The 20144-nt window shown below is 43.5% G+C and overlaps 2 protein-coding genes across 8 annotated transcripts in view; one reads left to right on the forward strand and one right to left on the reverse strand.

Annotated features, from left to right (window-relative positions):
- The window catches only part of MRPL33 (mitochondrial ribosomal protein L33), a 61101-nt gene that overhangs the window by 35273 nt on the left and 5684 nt on the right, over positions 1 to 20144 (forward strand). For both annotated transcript variants that reach the window (XM_082643291.1, XM_082643292.1), the window contains 2 exons: positions 31 to 137; positions 6465 to 6543. In XM_082643291.1, coding sequence (XP_082499417.1) covers positions 31 to 137; positions 6465 to 6543 — 186 coding nt within the window. The remainder of the gene's footprint in view (positions 1 to 30; positions 138 to 6464; positions 6544 to 20144) is intronic.
- Positions 8372 to 20144, reverse strand: part of RBKS (ribokinase) — an 80398-nt gene continuing 68625 nt past the window's right edge. For 5 of the 6 annotated variants that reach the window (XM_082643288.1, XM_082643285.1, XM_082643287.1 and 2 more), the window contains exon 8: positions 8372 to 8602. In XM_082643288.1, the coding sequence (XP_082499414.1) occupies positions 8429 to 8602 (174 nt within the window). In that variant the 3' untranslated portion in view covers positions 8372 to 8428. Of the gene's footprint in view, positions 8603 to 17023; positions 17406 to 20144 lie in introns of those variants that run through there. The other variant, XM_082643286.1, reaches the window with a different exon arrangement.

Raw genomic sequence — 20144 nt, forward strand, 5'->3', positions numbered from 1 at the left:
AGCTTGTAACAACTTGCTTTTAAATCTTAGAACAATTCTGGTGAAAATGTTGAGCCAAGCTGGAACAGGTTTTTCCTTCAACACCAAGAGAAGCCGACTGCGGGAGAAACTGACTCTCTTGCATTATGATCCAGTAGGTAAGATTCAGAGAAGTTACTCCATAATAAATTCACATGCTTTCAAGGCTTGATGCCCGTTTCAGATTGATGCTGAACATCTTTGGCAGTTTTGTGGCCCCTTTGTCACTATAGCATTCATTCCAGGTACATATTGAAAGTTTACTGTGGTGCTAGTTAGTATCCCAGGTGCTGGGATATATGAAGACACAAGATAGACTCAGTACCTGTGGTTTTGGCACTTACAGTCTGGTTTTGGAAGGGAGAGAAAGGAAAAATGACAAATTACGTTAAGTGCTATGCGAGAAACAAGCAGGATGCTGATATACAGGATGAAGTTGCGAGGAGGTGGATCCTACCTTTATCCTTTAGATAGGATAGTTCAGGGAAAGTCTATCCAGTAGGAGATAGTTAACCAAAGATCTGAAGGTGAGAAAGCAGCCGTGTAAATAGAATAGGGGATATTGTTCTGGAAACAGAGAAGAGTGTCTTGAAAAAGGGAGGGAATGTTCTGCTGGGGTCATCTGCCCAACAGTGGCAAGTAATTAGGTCCAGATTCGAGTTAAAGGAGTATGCTGTCTATATATTAGAGCAGGAGGGTAGGAAATTTCATTTTCTGTTTTGTACCATCTGCCAAAATGCCATAGTAAGTGATAACTTTAAATGGCCTTAGTGGATACAAACATTGTCTGAAAGGGACAAATGTTCCAAAGTCCAGATAAAAAGGGTCAGCACCCCGATTATTGTTGGTGGTAGCCTATCCTGTCTTTGGATTTCATGAGCCAATTTATGCACAATTAACTAGCAAACAAAACTGCAGGCCATTCATCTCATTTTTGTGCCTTTGCTTCTAAACAGCCCCCTTTTTTTTTTTTTTTGTGGTACATGGGCCTCTCACTGTTGTGGCCTCTCCCGTTGCGGAGCACGGGCTCCGGATGCACAGGCTCAGCGGCCATGGCTCACAGGCCCAGCTGCTCCGCGGCATGTGGGATCTTCCTGGACCGGGGCACGAACCCGTGTCCCCTGCATCGGCAGGCGGACTCTCAACCACTGCGCCACCAGGGAAGCCCTAAACAGCCCCTTTATAATTGCTTCTTAATAATGGCTGTGCCGGAGCTTCTGGGTTGGTAATCACGTGGGGATTCTGGGAGACTGGCATGCTCAGAGAGGGCACGAAGCTTCACTCCCCTTCCCCGTACCTTGCCCTATGTGTCACTTCCATCTGGCTGTTCCTGAGTTACTATCTCCAGGCGGATAGTGTCAGAGTTGAGTTGAATTGTGAGACACCTGTTGGTGATCAGAGTTGAAACTGGTGCTAGAATCTTATTTCTCCAAATTAATCCATTATATAATGAAAGATAGGTGCTTAATGTCATAATCAACTTTTTCTTTAACTAAGAACAAGACCTGATAGACTCACTTGTGGCCAAGATGGAGCAATGGGACCAAATTTACTTTCTCACTTGAAACTCAACAACAACAAAAGGACAATATAGGCAACAAAAGACAGTGATCCTTGAGAGAAAAGAAACAAACTAGTGCTTGTGAATAACCAGACCAAATGGAAAATTCTGTCTTCTTTGTTTACCTGCACAAGTCTTCAGGTCTTCAGATATGTGAATGCATAGTAACATAAGCACCCATACTCTCCAGGCAATCTGAACCCCATTTTATAGGTTAGGAATCTGGTACCAAGGATCTTAATCAAGGACACACAGCTAAAATATGTGACAAAATACAAATTTGAACTCAGGACTCTCTGACTCCAAGTCTAGGCCCTGAATCACTCTATGTATGGACCTGTTATTGAGAGATTTCATAGGAGGCTAAAACTCATTTACTGGTGTATGAACTGTGGTTGGGCATTAATGCGAATCTGGCTGACAGCTAGCCACCTTACTAGCTGCTTTCAGAGTTTGTATGGAAGGTCTCACAACCACTGTTCATTATGCTGCATTCGTCAATGTCTAAGAAAAACAAAAATAATACCACCTTAAAAAAAAAATGAGGACTGTACCAATGTAAGGAGGCATTTAAAAGAGGCTCTGAGAAGCCCAGTTGTCAGCCTAAAATTGGTGTAAATTCCATTCTTTAACAGAAATAAAATTTCCTGCTTTTTTTTGGTGTTAAAATTTCTGGTCATTCTTTATTATAATAAAAAGGAGATTCTAGGTTTGTACCTGATAATTAGGAGTCTGAATTTCAGGATGATATCTCATATGGTGGAAAAATTATTAGAATGATAAGGTATGTGTTTTAGTCTGGGTTGATACAACAAAGTACCACAGACTGGGTGACTCATAAACAACAGATCTTTCTTCCTCAGAGTTCTGGGACCTGGGACGTCCGAGATCAAGGTGCCAGCATGGTCGCTTTCTGGCGGGGGTCCTCTTCTAGTTCATAGGAAGGGGTTCTTCTTGCTGTGTTCTAACATGGTGGAGGGGCAGGCAAGCTCTGGAGTCTCTTTTATCAGAGAATGAATCGCATTCATGAAGGTTCCACCCTCATGACCAAAGCACCTCCCCAAGGCCCTAACTCCTAATACCATCATCTTTGGAGGTTAGGATTTCGATGTAAATTGGGGGGAACACAAACATTCAGACCATAGCAGTGTGATATTGGATTGGTGTGGTTTTCTCCCTCTGATTTCTTTGTCAGCTGGTGAAAACCCAAAGTGATGAACTTTACAATAAAGTAGTTGTTTTTCTACCATTTTAGCTCCATTTTAGAGTTTTTTTAGGAACCTGTACAACATTAATAAATGTTGATTGAATAACCTTCTCTGATATTTTAAGTGTGAAAATGGATTGGAATTTTCACTGTTAGTATGGAGGTGTTAGGAACTTCTTATTTGTCAGACTGATTTTTAAGTTTTGAGATTGGGAAAGGATACAGCCATAAACAGTTCTGACTGTATGTTGAAAGTGGAAGAAAAGATTCATATATAAATTTCAAACAGATGATTAGAGCTTTTCTGATAAGGAATGGTCGGAGCCATGACAGCACAACTTTGTCTCTTCTGAAGAGAATGTTCTGGGATAGCAGAGCGCTTGGCTTTCTGCCCACTTACTGAATGCCGTGGAGGCTTACGTGATATTTGCCTTGCGGCCTGCCCCATTGCCCAGGGTACCAAATAGCTTGGCAGTTCTCCCAGCATATTTTACTGCAGTGAATAAATGGTTAGTTTAAGGGTAATGTTTTGCTTGTCTGCTTTATGAAGGAAATCAGGCAAGGAAACATGGAAAAATTTCCAATTATTTGAGTACTTTATGGTATACTCTATGGCTAGAACCAGCCTAAGTCCTTTCAAACTCCTTTTCCTCATATGAAACTAGATGCAGATTTCCAAGGAGGAAGGATTAAAGGTTGAGGCATAAGCTTATTAAACTTTGTTAAATATATGAAGGTTTATTATAAAGAAAATGAAAACTTGTCAGTTTTAATTCCTTGGATGACTAAACAAGACAATATAGACTTTAATTGAAGCAGAATAGATTTAGGTTAGATGTAGGGAAAGGACTTGACAGATTCATTCTTCTGTGAATTAAGCAGCAAATATTTTGACAGAAAATTAATTTATGTTTATGATTGTGGATAGCAGTGTGGCATTTCAACTCATCTAACACATACTGAGTGTTTGCTGTCTGGCAACCTGTGAGGGAGATGGAGTTATCCCTTCTCATAGGGAAGAAAACTGAAGGAAGAGTATTTTGAGAAATTTGCCCAAGGACTCACAGTAGATAAATGGTGGAGCCAAGGTTTGAACCCAATCTTTTTGACTCCAGGCCCCCATATTTTTTTCTATTACATGGAGCCAAATTAGTCTGTTTTCTTTCTTTCTTTTTTTTTTAAATCAGGACCTTCCCCTGCGGTCAACACTGTCATTCTTACCTCCTATCACCATTTCTCTACACTATATGCCCCTTCCTGTTTTAGCTCATCCAGATGCTGCTGCTGCTTCAGAGGCTAAACTTGACCCTCTCTGTGAGGCGTTTCCCTTACCATTCCAGTCCCCTTTGATCTTTAGGTTCCTGTGGGGCTTACTGGACATCCATGCAGGCACCTCATGATACACTGCTATTAAATCAGGGACTTCTACGCTTTCATAAATTCCACTTTGTGTAGCACAGTTCTGTGAACTTAAATATTTATTCTTTGAATTAAGGGAAGGAATGCAGCAAGTAAATCAAAATTTTTATGAATAAAGCCTTGCTTTACTAATAGTCATCAGTTACTTCTGTTCAAGGTCATTTAAATAATCTCCTGACTGGTTATCCATGGGACAAATTATTTTTTTTATCCATTTTTTAGTTCCATGTAGAAAAACATGGGGGAAATATTTCTTGCAATGAATAACATAGTCTGGTGGGAAGCTGTTTGGGTTCTTTACTACTGTCTTATAATGCTTTGTAGTCTTCCTTGGACTTTGAAGCAGCATCAGTCCTACTTATGTTTAATATTAGATGATTTGAAGTATATTAAAAATATCCCTATATACAAAGTAATAAAATATGTATTTTAAATTAACTTTATAGATAAAATTCTGTTGACTGGTTAATGGTTATTAATTTCAGCTGCCCATCAGAATCATCTGAGGGTTTTGAAAAAATACAGACTTCCAGTCCCCCTCTAGTTCTATAGAACCAGAATTAGGGTAGAGGTGGAGGTAAGAAGTAGGAGTGCATTTAAATAAGCTCTCTAGCTAATTCTTAATCATAGACAGTTTGGGAATCTCATATACAGGGTATCCATATTGATACAGAAGAATAACAAAAAAACAAAGCTAAAATCTCTTTATGTGGTAGGGACAAGTGAGTTGCTGTTGTGTCTTAGTCTTTTGAGTTCCTGGATCTTCCTGGATGCACTGTTTTTGGTTTTTTGGCAAAGAAGAATTCATGTGGTTTTTGTGTGAGTGTGTGAGAGTGAGAGAGAGAGAGAGAGAGAGAGGAAGAGATGTGTGATGTTAATGGAGTGCTATAATAGGGCATTACAGGAACTATGAAAACCTTATTGCCTAGCATCTAGTCTCTTATCTTTCATCCAGGCAGTTAACATTTTTGTTTTGGGTGTTTCAGAGAACCGTACTCTGTTATGATGTTTAAAATAATAAGATTTGGGGACACGGGTTCGAGCCCTGGTCTGGGAAGATCCCACATGCCATGGAGCAACTAAGCCCGTGGGCCACAACTACTGAGCCTGTGCGTCTGGAGCCTGTGCCCCGCAACAAGAGAGGCCACGACAGTGAGAGGCCCGTGCACCGCGATGAAGGGTGGCCCCCGCTTTCCACAACTAGAGAAAGCCCTCGCAGAGAAACGAAGACCCAACACAGCCAAAAATAAAAAAAAATAAAAATAAAAAATAAATAAGATTTGGGTTATGATGTTAAATCTATTACCAAACTTGAAAATTTATATTTGGGTATGTGAAACCATTTCTGGAAAGTGCAAGGTTTAAAGTGTATTTACTCCTTCAGGTAGGCTTCCTTTTCTTCTGTGGTCTGCTCAGTTTTTACTGCTCTTTTTCTGGAGTCTAGCTCTTGCTTTACCTCCTACAAGAGTGGACATTAGCTGGGTGAAGATGTTGTTTTTCATTTTTTTGCTTGTAATTTTCCTTTTTTAAATTGGATTATTTCACATTGGTTGAAATGTGACCTTGTGGGGTACCAAGGATGCCACTGATTGGCTGGTGCACCTTCCCTTGTTTTCCTTACCATTTTCTCCAGTCTTCTCTGATCTCTGGGATTGAGAAACTGAGTTAGCAAGTCAGCTCCATCCTCATGACAAAGAAAAGTAAAAGAAGAGAAGGCTCATGGTCTGATTTGTATTTTTATTAAAGAATGGTGATGATACTTTTTAGTTTTCTGCTACAATCCTTTTTTCTCCTCCTACAGTGAAAAAAAAAGTCCTCTTTGTGGAACAGAAAAAAATACGCTCCCTCTAAACAATGGATTGAAAATGAATTTGATTTATAAGTGAGAAGACTGAGGGCGGGATACTGATTCAGAAATTCTGCAGCGTCTAATGAAAGAAGAGGAAATGGCATGGAATCACTGCCTCCTGTGATTTGAAGGCCATTGTGAAGGAAAACAATGCAGTGAAAGAAAGTTCTTCATATTAGGACATATATCATTGCATCACATTTATTTATCTTTCTGGATATTTTTATAGCCCTTAATAAAAATATTAAAATAGCCTGTATTATTGTCTCTTAGTGGTGTTTTCCCCCACTATTTGAAATTTTAAAAACTACATTCCTAAAAAATAACCATTGTTTCATATAAGAAAAGAAAATTTTCCATAGTGAGATTTGTGCAAGAGTTTCCAGTCTGTTCTTTCTTGTACTTCACAGAAAAGGCAGAGTCACAGTCCAGAGTGATCTTGAAAGAACTCCCATGCAATAACAGAGATGGCAGCGGTGAGCAGGAATGGTAAGAAGGGAGCCAGCTGTAACACAGAAGAAACCAAGAGAACTGCTAATTTTGATTTGTGCTTATATAATTAGAAAAATGCCATTGGTCCATATTCTCAAACTCATGTCTCCAAAGTAGTATCTAGGATTTTCTAGGACAGCTTTAACTCCTAGATTTTTTTTTTTTTGCGGTACGCGGGCTTCTCACTGTTGTGGCCTCTCCCGTTGCAGAGCACAGGCTCCGGACACGCAGGCTAATTGCCCATGGCTCAGGGGCCTAGCCGCTCCGCAGCATGTGGGATCTTCCCGGATCGGGGCACGAACCCGTGTCCCCTGCATCGGCAGGTGGACTCTCAACCACTGCGCCACCAGGGAAGCCCTTTTGTTTTTTAAATAAGAGGCGCTATAGTGTATTTCCATAAAGCTAATGGCTAGGGCTTCTGGGGCACTGGTACCACACAGCTAATCAGCTTGGAAATCCCTATCAGATAAGGACTCCTGCCCTACCCAGATCTGTACACTTTCCCACTCGAGCTATTGTTTACTACAGATTTTCAAAATTGCCCATTTTCTCCTTTTCTTTTTTTTTTACAACTTTATTGGAGTATAATTGCTTCATAATGGTGTATTAGTTTCTGCTTTATAACAAAGTGAATCAGTTATACATATACATCTGTTCCCATATCTCCTCCCTCTTGCGTCTCCCTCCCTCCCACCCTCCCTATCCCACCCCTCCAGGCGGTCACAAAGCACCGAGCTGATCTCCCTGTGCTATGCGGCTGCTTCCCACTAGCTATCTACCTTACGTTTGGTAGTGTATATATGTCCATGCCTCTCTCTCGCTTCCATTTTCTCCTTTACTTGTCAAATTTCTGGTTGAAGGTAAGGATCATCTCACATTTTGAGCTCTGCTGGTATGTATCCTACTGCATTTATAGGGGAGAAGGATAGAGTGTTCACCATGACCACAAGCATTAAGAAACCAATGTTGTTCCAAAATAACAGGTGTTCCTCCCTGTGGCCCATTCTGTCTCCTGAGGAAATGTGAGCGCAGCTCTCTGGAAATGAAATTAGACAGTTGTTGAATCTTAGAGGCTTGTGGCATTATAGTCAATCAGCTATTTTTCTGGCATCTTTTGTTAAAGCTCTAATTCAAAGCAATACTAGGTGAGATCTTGGCTGTTTTTAGATTGAAACTCTACATTGTGGTCTTGGGTTACAAGAAAAATCCTTCACCTGATCCTACCTAAGCCCAGTGTAAAGGGTCTGTGACATGCATGAATCACCTTTTTTTCCAAAAACTTAGAATCTGGCTTAGCAAATGACTTGTCTATTCAGCACATGGGCTGAAAGTAGCCCACAGGTGGTATTTACAATTTAAAAAAATCAGTTGCTGATACCTAAATGTTGAAAGATTTCAATAAACATCCAAACTTCTGGCTTCCCCTGCAAAACCAGAAGCTTTGACAACACTAAAGGCAAAGCTGAATGTCAGCCGCCCCTCTTAGAACGGCTTGAGTGGCCCAATTCATATGCCTCCTTCCCTTGTTTAACATTCTCTGCTCTGACTCTAGACACCGTTGTATGCAACCTCTGCTGTATGGTGTTACGTTATAGTATCGTGATGTGTTGGCAGTCGAGTTTGCTGGTTCCTGGTTCCTGAATAGTGGTATTGTTGGTACAAGTCTTCATTGTGGAATCCTTAATTCTGTCTAGTTGACTTTTTCATGAAAAGCAAAGAAATCATCATTATAAAGAAATAAATGAAGGCTTGAGGATACTTAGTAAATGAATATAGTATTTGCAAAGAAAGAAGAAGAATGACATAGTAAGTTGCTAGTTAAGAGTGGCCATCCCCAAGTATACTTTATTTCCAGGTATATTTATTTTGGAGTTAATAGCAATCAAAACAGATCAAGGGGCAGGTCTTTTTTGTATGGATAAGATGACTGTGTTCCTATAGCCTGGACACTGACTGCTGCGATGAAATTGGATCTCTTGAGCATTTCTTCCAAGGACAGATTAGGGTAGTAAGCCAGGTAGAAGGCCAATGCTCCCACAAAACTGTCACCAGCGCCCTGTAATTAAAAGCACAGTTGTAGAAATAAGCATATAGCCATCTGTTGCCCAAACTGTATTTTCAAAATATTTAAGTACACTTTTTATTTTAAAATAGTTTTAGATGTACAGAAAAGGTACAAGGATAGTAGAGAATTTCCATATACCCCACATCTAGTTCTGTAAACATATTATTATGGTACATTTGTCACCACTAACGAAATAATGGCATTATCATATTAACTGAATTATACACTTTATTCAGATTTCACTCGTTTTGCTTAATGTGTTTTTTCTGTTCCAAGATCTCATCCAGGATACCTGGATTACATTTAGTTGTCATATCTCCTTCGACTGCTGTAGGCTGTGACAGTTTTTTAGACATTCTTTGTTTTTGATGACCTTGATAGTTTTGAGGACTGGTTGAGTATTTTGTAGAATGTACCTCAATTGGGATTTGTCTGTTTTTCTCATGATTAAACTGTGTTTACGGTTTTGGGGAGGAAGACCACAAAGGTGAAGTGTCATTCTCATCATGTCATATCAAGGGTACATACTGTCAACATGACTTACACGGATGATGTTAATCTTGAGCACTTGGCTAAGGTAGTCTTTGCCAGGCTTCACCATTGTAAAGTTACCTTCTCTTTTTATACTTGCTCTTTGGAAGCAAATCACTGAGTATAGTCCACACTTAAGGGGTGGGGAGTTATGCTCTACCTCCCTGAGGGTGGAGTATCTCCATAAATTATTTGGAATTCTTCTCTGTGGGAGATTTGTTTCTTCTCCCTCATTTATTTATTCAGCTGCTCATTTATATAAGTATGAACTCAGGGATATTTATTTTATTCCTTAGGCTATAATCCAGCACTACATTGTTTATTTTTTTGCTCAAATTGTTCCAGTTTTGGCAGTTGGGAGCTCTTTCAGTTGGTACTTGTGTCCCTTTGACATACTTCCATCATTTTATTTTATTTTATTTATTTATTTTTTATTTTTTTTTGCTGTACGCGGGCCTCTCTCTCACTGCTGTGGCCTCTCCCATTGCGGAGCACAGGCTCTGGACGCACAGGTTCAGCGGCCATGGCTCACGGGCCCAGCTGCTCCGCGGCGTGCAGAATCCTCCTGGACCAGGGCACGAACCCGTGTCCCCTGCATTGGCAGGTGGACTCTCAACCACTGCGCCACCAGGGAAGCCCCCATCATTTTATTTTTTGAGCACTTTCTTATTTTCTGACATTATAAGATGCTCCAGGCTCATCTTGTATATTCTCTGCCCTAGCCCTAGAATTAGCTGTTTCTCCATTAAAAATTCATGCAGAACGTGGTGAGAGCCATTCAGATGTTATTTTCAAACTAAATGTAGGGTCATATAAGGCTTAGTTCCATTTCCTCTGAATCTCCAAAGGCCCAAGTTGGTGAAGGCCATATAGGGACCCATGGAAATAGAAAATACCAAAGAACATCTGTTGACCTCTGCCTTCAGGTAGGGCAGTACCTAGTCATGTGTTCATCCAACAAATGTATTTAAAATAAATGTGATGATACAATTTCACTTGAAAAATCATTCTGGTATTTAACAGCTTTCAGGGTCATTTTCCAGTTTTTCCCAGTTTGTTGCTTCCTTAGTCCCAAGAGCTTTCATAACAAATCTTGAGGCTATACCTTGGTATGCATGGTTGTTTCAGTTGCAGTTTAAGTATTTACTAAGCTGTGTGCCTAGCACAGTGATGGGTACTTGAAAAAGAATAAAATCAATTGTGGATTAAATGCTAAATAGTATGGCAGAGTTTATAAATACTGTTGAATTTTAAGGAATGGTTGAAGAAAGCCTGCCTAAGGGGAATCCTTATGAAATGAGACAGATTTATAGAGAGAAGGAAGGCCTCAAAGAACAAAGATATAGGAGGAGGAAGGAACAGAGTGAGCTCATGAGACAGTGAATGGCTTTAAGGAGAATGACATTTCCCCTTGTTTACATAGATAAGCAGTCAATATTCAACTTGCCAAGGAGTCATAGTAACTCAGGTGTGAATTCAACACTTTCCTTCCTCCCATAAATGTTTTCTGAGTACCTAAAATATGTCAAGCTCTCTGCTAGGTGCCTTGCAATTGTTTATTAAGTGTTTCCTGAGGGAAACAATGGAGAAAGAAAGAGACAGATAGACATGCCCTCCCTCAGTTTACAACACAGCAATGTGACATGAGAAAGGTCTGAAACCAGAGAAATTATGAGCTGGGTGGAGGGCGTATTATGAAAACGTGGAAAATACTATAACATATGAAGAGTTATGGCAGACTCCAAGATTTCAAGTCTTGATTCCTCCTTACATCATACACAAAATTAAATTCCAGGTAGGTTAAAGGCTTGAAGGTAAAAAATAAAACAGTAACATAGTATGAAAATTTAGATGAATATTTGAATAATTGTAAGCAGGGAAACCACGAGCCAGTCAGTAAACCCAAAAGCCATAATGAAAAAAAAATCAGATTTTAATTTAAAAAATTAAAAAAAATATGTCCAAAGACACTGTAAATAAAGCCAAATGGACTTCCTTGGTGGTCCAGTGGTTAAGACTCCGTGCTCTGCTGCAGTGGGTGCGTGTACAAGGCCTGGTCGGGGAACCAATATCCCGCGTGCCGCGCTGTGCGGCAAAAAAAAAAAAAAAAGATCCAAGTTAAACAAATTGGTGAAAATTCTTGTAATACATATGACATATTCCTAATACTCAAAGAACACCTTCAAATTGCTGGGAAAAAGACAAATGCAGGATAAAAATGGACAAAGATATAGGTCTGCAATTTCAGAAAAGGAAATGTAAATGGCCAGTAAACAAACATGAAAAGATACTAAGTTATGGGGCTTCCCTGGTGGCGCAATGGTTGAGAGTCTGCCTGCCGATGCAGGGGACACGGGTTTGTGCCCCGGTCCGGGAAGATCCCACATGCCGCGAAGCGGCTGGGCCCGTGAGCCATGGCCGCTGAGCCTGCACGTCCGGAGCCTGTGCTCCGCAACGGGAGAGGCCACGACAGGGAGAGGCCCGCATACCACAAAAAAAAAAAAAAAAAAAAAAAAAGATACTAAGTTATCAGCTGTTAAGTAAAATGCAAATTAAAATAATATTTTTTACCCATCAGATTGATAAAATAGTAAGATTGATAGCAAGAGCAGCAAGATGAAGATGGAGAGGACAATGATACTCTCACATATTGTTGGTAGGAATGTGGAAGAGTAATACAATATTTGTTAAAAAATGTGTGTGTCCTTTGATTTAGCAGTCCTGCTTCTGGAAATCTACAGAAGTGAAAACTCCTATAACATTGGGATATGTGCTCAAAGATGCTTATTGTTGCATTGTTTCCAAAGGCAAAACACTGGAAATAATGTGATTTTCTATCAAATAGAATAATCTTGTACATTTGTATTATGGAAAAATATGCAGCTATTAATACGAAAAGGCTAGCAATACATGCACATACCTGGAGAAATGTCCATTAGTTAAGCCAAAAAGATTTCAGCATCATGATCGATAGGAGGTTGCGGGGGTGGTGGGGGGAATGGAAGAGAGAGGAAAGAAAACACCTGTGTCTATGAGTTATGTGTGTATTTTTCTTAAGAATACAGAGAAAAATGAAGAAGGATTTGTATCAAAAATTTTTTTAAATTAATTAATTTGGCTGCGTTGGGTCTTAGTTGCGGCGCACGGTCTCTTCGTTGTGGCGCGCGGGCTTCTCTCTAGTTGTGGTGTGCGGGTTTTCTCTTCTCTAGCTGTGGCGCACGGGCTCCAGGGTGTGTGGGCTCTGTAGTTGTGGTGCGTGGGTTCCAGAAGGCGTGGGCCCCGTAGTTTGTGGCACGCAGGCTGTCTCGTTGAGGCGCGCGAGCTCAATAGTTATGTCGCGCGGGCTTAGTCGCCCGGCGCCATGTGGGATCTTAGTTCCCTGACCAGGGATTGAACCCGCGTCTCCTGCATTGTAAGGTGGATTCTTTACCACTGGACCACCAGGGAAGTCCCAAGAAGTTTTTAACAAATGAAATTTTACTAAAGAAGTTAAAAAAATCAGGATCCGTCACTGTGTGAATTTGCAAATGGGCCAATTTCAGCCTCTGAATGATTTCCCTCTTTTTCTTAGTTAAGTGGACATCTACTACAAGTCGGGGTGAACTGAATTGAGAGAACCTCTTTCCTGCATTTGGAAATACCCCATCTCATTGAGGCAATTTCCTTTGCAACTAAGGACTAGGCAGTGACACCCTCCTGAAAGTCCAGGGGACTGGGAGGAACATTTTCTGGCTGTGATAGTGATTGCAGAAAAACTGAATTCTGGGATGTTAGTGGCAGCATTGTGATGGTGTCCAGTGCCCCATGTCAGTAACACAGCTGGTCGATTTTTCAACCAAGAACCTTGATTGAGGCAATCCTGTGTATTAAACTCCTCTGAGAGGCCAGAAATCTTGTCTAGTTCTTTCCTATCTGATGACTCCCCGGAGTTATACAGTCCTTAAAAGTAGTATATGCTCAGTTAATGACTGCTGATGGGCCAACTCTTAGCTGCCCCAGTCTCCACCTTCTCACCAGAAGTGAGATGGTGGGGGTAGGGGTGGTGGTCCACATTCTTCTTTGCAAAGAGGGCAGCAGTCTTGCCTCATTCCAAAAACACAAGGAAGTAGGGAGACTCCTGGGGCCATCAGCTCAAAGATGTGAAGGCCAGTGAATACTATTTTAAAAGTCACATTACATCCAACAGTGGAAAAGCTCTTTGAAATTTAAGAGTGAAAAGGTAGAAAAGTACTACTTAACTTTCACCAAAGAGTGTAAGGGAAAGAAGGGCAGTGATATATTCATTTGCACTTCTCTTAGGCATTGAAAACATTGTACTGACGATTGTGTGTACAGGCCTACAGTCTGGGGCAACCTGAAAACTCTCTGAGGGCAGAGACCATATCTCTGTCCCCTGTGTCTCTTCCACTGCGTCACCCAGCGCTTTGAGTTGGCCTGACTCATGGTCCTAGTTCCATCGTGTTTTTCTCTTCCAGTGATCTCTTCCAAGGGGGCCAGATGTCCCTTGTTGAACTACAAGTGACTTTCTTTTGTGTCAGTAAAAATGGAGGTTAGGTTGCCACAGCCCAGAGTTACTTGATAGTCTCATTGTTGAATCTATTTATAGCACAGGGCTTTCAAATGCCAATAAATTACTCGGCTGTTGATTCACATCTTCAGTATAACTATTTTTATACACTGGTTATAATTTTTTTTTTAATGGAAAGTGCTTTAGAAGTAGAAGCTGTATTGTATCACTGTGATTTTCCTGTAAGTAAAGTACTTTCCAATCAATCATTCTTGGAATAATGGAATAGTTCTCATTGATACAACATGATGGCTTTAACCTTTTACTGAAAATTATTTTTGTGCCAAAAGGGGTGATGACATAATTCATCTTTCTTCAATAAAAATACCCACGTGGCTACTATTCATTGCCTTCTCACAATAATTGCCTCTTAAGGAAGAGCCGCTCTTAGAGAATGGATGTAGCATTCTGAAATTCCTGCTCTCCTGAGGGCCTGCACACTCCTGGGTCCTGAGGGGTTCTGGCCTGTGGGACCCGGGAGGCAGATGGATTAACAGTGAAGTGGAAGGAGCAAAACACACCCTATGGAATACCTGAGCCCTCTGGTGGGGGTCTGGGGGAGGGCGAGGCACCCTGCAGGGCTGGTGGCGTAGGGATGACACTCATCAGCAGCTGGTGCGAGGACCCCAAGGGGAGAATCTGAGAGGTGGGTGCTCCTAAGGACAGCACCTAGAGCTGGGGTGTGGGGTTGGGGGAGGCAGTGTGGCCCTGGGGAGGCTGGCTGCTCATTTCCCTTCTCCTCCCTTGCAGACCATCCTCTCTGCCCAGCTGCCCGCACTCCCTGCTCCCTCCCACTGCCCCTTGCCTGCCTGAGCCCTTGACTATGACCCCGGTCTGCTCTCTCACTGAACTTAGCAGCTCATGTCCCAGTCTCTCAGGGGTCTGCTCTCTGACGAGAGGGGTGGGGAGCACAGTGATAAACCTCTTGGAGCTGGCAGGCAATGCCTGAAATGGCTGCAGGTGCCACCCCAGCAGAGCATACCTACATGCTGAGCCAAGTCCAGGTGGTCCGCAAGGGCTCTTCTGGCTGAGGTTCTGCTTAGGGTCATCCTCTCTGCTGGACACTGTGCAGGTTATCGCCTTTGTTCCCTAAGAACCCTGTGGAGGTGGGCGTAGCTGGGGCTGCAGTGTCTGGTCATACAAGGTGGCTCTGCACGAGGGTGCCCTGGTGACGGGATGACTGGGTCTGCAGGCCATGCTCAACTCCCCAAGCTGTGCCTATTCAGAGAGGCGCCTTGTCATTTGCACAAAGTGCCATGGAGGCTGGCAGCAAACCTGGGGGATCCTTATTTTAAAACTGAGGAAACTAGGATTTAAGGAGGTTAAGTAACTTGCCCAAGGTAAGACTAAAGGTGGTAAATGGCAGTCAGGATTGTACCAAGGACATCTGTGTGGAAATCTAGCAGTAGAGCAGGTGGAGAAGCTATTTTGGGAGAGAGATTGGGCTTCTGGCTACTGCTCAATTTTTCCTATTTCCCCATGGGAAGGGCTTATGTTTTCTATAGCGATGAAGAATTACAGGGATGAGAGTGAAGACCGTGAATCTTTAATGATGTCCCTCTGTATGGGATCCCGTTTCCCTCTGTGTGCTTGGGGCAGGAGCAGAGAAGAGAATGGGAACCAGAGTTGCCCTGGGCAGGTGTGGGGGAAGAGGGAAGGTACAAAGGGAGTAAAGATTTCAGGAAAGAATAACCAGATGGGGCTTCCCTGGTGGCACAGTGGATAAGAATCTGCCTGCCAATGCAGGGGACGTGGGTTCGATCCCTGGTCCGGGAAGATCCCACATGCCGTGGAGCAACTAAGCCCGTGTGCCACAACTACTGAGCCTGCGCTCTAGAGCCTGTGAGCCACAACTACTGAGCCTGCGTGCCTAGAGCCTGTGCACCGCAAAACGAAGAGCAGCCCCCACTCGCAGCAACTAGAGAAAGCCTGCGCACAGCAAAGACCCAACACAGCTGAAAATTAAAAAAAAATAATAAATTTATATATAAAAAAAGAATAACCAGATGAATAGCTGGAGAGTCTGACCCGGGTAAAGAAGGAAGAGAGGTCAGGAGGGGGTCAACAGGTCAGAAGAAAATGGAGGGAACTAAGGAAAGTGAGAACAAAAGTGTAGGAGAAGAGGTGAGAAAGCTGGTTGTGGTCAGAGTGGGATGTGAGGTTTATTCCCACAGGACTGAAGCTGTGCCAGGTATTAACCATTTCCTGCGAGTCGTCATGGGAACAGGAGGCTGGAGTGGAGGTGAAGAGTCCCTGGAGGTGGGGGCATCTAGGAACTGTGAGTCTTGGTGATGGTTCATCCTCACGGTACTGAAGTCGTCCTATGATGGTAGCATTGGGGGGAGGTGTGGAGAGAGAAATGGTGATGTAGATGCCAGGCTTAGATAAACAGAGAATGACCAGGAAAGGAGGTTGAGGCTTTATAACTGAATTGTATGAGCCACGAAGACGCAGGAATCTCTTCAGGAGGGTAGAGGAGGGATGGTTGGAAGCTGCAAGAATGTGCTTTGGGATCAGGAGCCGCTTTCACCTCTAAGGGCTGTATGGGGAGGTAAGGATGTAAAAGAGCTTACTTAGGAGGAACAGGACAACCATAAGGTTTAGAGGGGAGAGAAGCACAGAGCAGTAAGGCACCCTCCTGGGTCCCTGTGTCTCTCTGGCCCTCCTTCTTTGTCTCTGCCACGGTCTCGTCCTTCTCCCGTACCATCCACACTGGTATTCCCTCAGGTTCTGTTCTTCACCCCCTGCCCTTCTCATTTCCCCTCATTTCCTGGGTGTCAAATACTGTGCTGTTAGGGTTTTGACTGCTATGAATATGAGGAGTCCTAAGTCATTATCTTTAGCCCACACTCTCCTCTGTCTTGGGATTCGTGCATCTTAACTACCTGTGAGTCAGCTCGACCAGCCGCAGGTCTCTTGCAGGCAGTTCTAACTCAACATACCCGAATCGAACTCATAACTCTGGCTGAACATGGGCCTCTTCTTATCTTTTCAGTTTGTGGCAACTCCACCCTGAAAATCTGGGGGGTCTTCTGGATGATCACCAGTTGCCAAGTGCAAATTCTAAATATTTTGCTAATCTGTCCTTTCATTTCATCCCTACCTCACTGCCCTACTTCATGCTCACATCACCTCTAAAGGACGTTAACTTCCTAACTAGTCTCTCTGTCTCCAGTCCGGCCCCTTCCACCCCATCCTCCATACTGCTGTCAATCAGGCCACCTTACTTCCATGCCCAAAGCCCTTTGATCATTTCTCATCTTTCTTAGGATAACATTTTAGCTCCTTAGCATGGCACATGAGGCGCTCCCGCCCACCTACCCAGTTTCATCTCTTACTTTTTCCTACTCATGCATGTAACCACAGGTCTTCATTCATTGAGATATCTCCCCTTGAACTCATCCTTAGACTAACTCCTACTCCTCTCCTAAGACTCAACTCAGTTATTAACTTAGTCATCATATATTTGCTGACTGGCACCATATTCAAAGCACTGTGTTTTCCCTGATCCCACGAGTCTGGATTAGGTACCCTCCTAGATGGCCCTGCTCTCCTCTGTGGTCTTCATCACGTCCACGCCCTCAGACTAGTGCAAAGCCAGGCTCGCCGCTGAAATACAGGCTGACTGAATCCAGGACTATCAGGAGGCTGGGTGCTGAGTGATCAGGTGAGAAGCACAGGTGTCCCAAGAATGCCCTGTAGGAGGGATGACAGTGAGACAGACTTGTGAAAGTCCTAGTTTGCCAAATTCCAGTTGATAGAAAAGTGGGTGAATTGTAAGGCATGATAGGTATTAATTGTGGCTGGGGAAAAAAAAACCAAAAAACAAATGCCATGTGGTGAAAATCCCCAAGGTAAGGACTTGTCAGGCGCCTACAACAGAAACCCAGATGATTTTGCAAGAATGATGTCATCGTGAGGCTTCATTTGTTAGGAATCCGTACCCACGCTGGATGATTCATCACCCAAACTGCCAAGGGACCCTAACAGTTAAAGTCCTTGCATTCCTCCCTGATTTGTTAACACATTCCATCTGACAAGTAGATACCACTTTCCTTTCTTTTCAAAACCTCTCCCTACACAAAGCTGTTCAAAGCCTATACTGTGGACCTGAATTCCTCAGCCAGGCTCGTGGTTTTAGGGGCCAGGGAAAAGGCAAATGGGATGAATGAAATATGACTAAATCCCAAGTCAATGTGCTATTTCTTCTTCATAAAAAAGAATATTGCAAGGGGCTCAGGAAAGGGGCAGCGATCAGTGTAAACCCACCAGGCTCCCTGCTACCTGCCACCCCCGTGCAGGCAGGGGCGCTGACGTGGCTTGACCTCAGGCTAACTTGGTGGCAATTTCTGCTTTGCTCCTGCTTCCAAGTTCTAAGAATGGGGCTTCTGCCTCTTTCCCGTTTGCAGGAGGTTGAGGCATGAACACCTGGTGGGGCCTGGGAGAGGAAAAGTCATTCTTTGTCCTTAAAGGGCTAATCATGGATGGGCCGGAGACATGGATCTTGGGGAAGAAGCACCGAGGGAACACACACCTGGAATGAAATCCCACCTTCCTCCCTTTTAACTGCGTCATCTTTTGAGAATGGTAAACTACAGTGAAGCCCATCTGTACACAGCTGGGAAAAATGTTTTTCTCAAGTGGGAACATGTTTTCTCCCCTGGGACAATACAGTAAGTGGTGTGGAGTTAAACGGGCCTGACTTTAAGCCCTGTTTTCACCACTTAGGCAAGTGACTCAGCCTCTTGTGTGACCTCTCTTGTGACTATTTATCTGTAATACGGGAACCTACCTCATAGGGGTAAATACTGAATTGGATAAGGTATGTGAAAAGGCCTAGCACAGTGCCTGGAGCAGAGCAGGTGTTCAGCAGAGGTGGGGGAGACTCGATGGTGCCATCTTAGAGGCCCCTTAACTTGCTAACGTTTTTGGAAACAAAAGCCCATGATCTAAGTCAGAGGGTTCTAAGGAACAAAGAGAGTCATGACCCTGCGGATCCCAGGGGCTTATGCTGTGCCTGGCTTCATGCTCCCAGCTCCAAGTAGAAGAGGGCATTAGGAATGCTCTCATAGTCTGGAAAGGCAGAGGAGGCAGAAGTATGTCCTGTAGCTCTTAATCACAAGGAAGCCAGGTTCTAGAGAGTTCTAGCAGTGGCCATCTGTATGTGCTGGGGTCTCTGAAATCCATTTCTCTGTGAGGGCAGGGGAGATACTTTCTGAGAACTTAAAGAACTCTGTGAGCAGGGTATTAAAGAAATGTGAAGTGAAGAGTATAAAGGTCAGTGCAAGACTGGGGAACCTGATAAATCTCACGCTTTCATTTGGGTGAGGGAACAGAGGGAGAACAGTGAGAGGGTTTGGGGAGAGGCCTAGAGCTGAGAAGGGCTGGAGGACAGCATGGGAAGGAAGTGACCTGCTGGCGGGGAAAGCTATGCACCTCTACCTGTGCTGCTGCTTTGATGGAGGACCCTGCTTTCCATCACAGTCAGCCAGCCACTGGGCAGAGGGCTCCTGCCAGGGAGAGGAGGAGGTGGCAGAGCCCGGAGGATGGCAGGCAGGCTGAACAGATGGTGCAGGGACAATGTGACTTGAGAGGACACTCCTCTAGCCATGCTGGAACCTGAAGTCAGGGCTTCTCATGGTTAGTGATGGGCATGGGCCACCCTGTCCACCTTCTCCGTGTGACTGACCTCACCACTTACTCCAAATGTGAGCAGAAAGAGAAAGGCCCGGCCTAGAGCCTTCATTCCAACCAGGGCATGCATTCTCCGGGGTGAAAATTCATTCTTCTGTGTGTGGGAGTACCGCAGTATGTAAACAGACAGATAAACACACACACACACACACACAGAGAACATGAATGAATATCTGTGGTATTAAATTTCATGGAAGAAGAGGACATTTAGGAAAAAAATCTCTTAAAAGGCTCCTTGAGCTGGGTGGGTGGGTGGTGATTAATGAAAACACGGTGTTTGAGAAACACCACCAAAGTAGGGCCTCTTGCCACAAAGAACTGCCAGTGGCCCAGTCAGGGTCTTCCGGTGCATTAAGAAGCCCTAACCAGCAGCCTCCAAATTGCAAGGCTCACTAGGCAGGTGTTGGTAGCTCCCTGCGTTCTTTCCACTGAGCCAGAAATTCCTACATCTCCCAGCCAGTTCCCTTCCTGTTTACTTCAATCTACAGTCTCCATGGCCACCAGTGAGCCATAGGCAAGCCCCAAGCCCTGGAGCCAGGACTTTAACCAGGAGATTAGAGCTAGCGTGGCCTGGCCTATCTTGCCGAGGCAGGAAAGGGCAAAGGTTCTCTCCTGGGCAGACAAAACTGAGTAGTCCATCTGATAAACATACCACAAATACGATGCTGCTTATACAAGAGCCCCATTTCACAGCTTGAATCTGAATATTTCTATCTTCTCTTACCAGCGCATATTCACATC

Source organism: Mesoplodon mirus, assembly GCF_964341445.2.
Source record: "Mesoplodon mirus genome assembly, chromosome: 14".
Classification (NCBI taxonomy): domain Eukaryota; kingdom Metazoa; phylum Chordata; class Mammalia; order Artiodactyla; family Ziphiidae; genus Mesoplodon; species Mesoplodon mirus.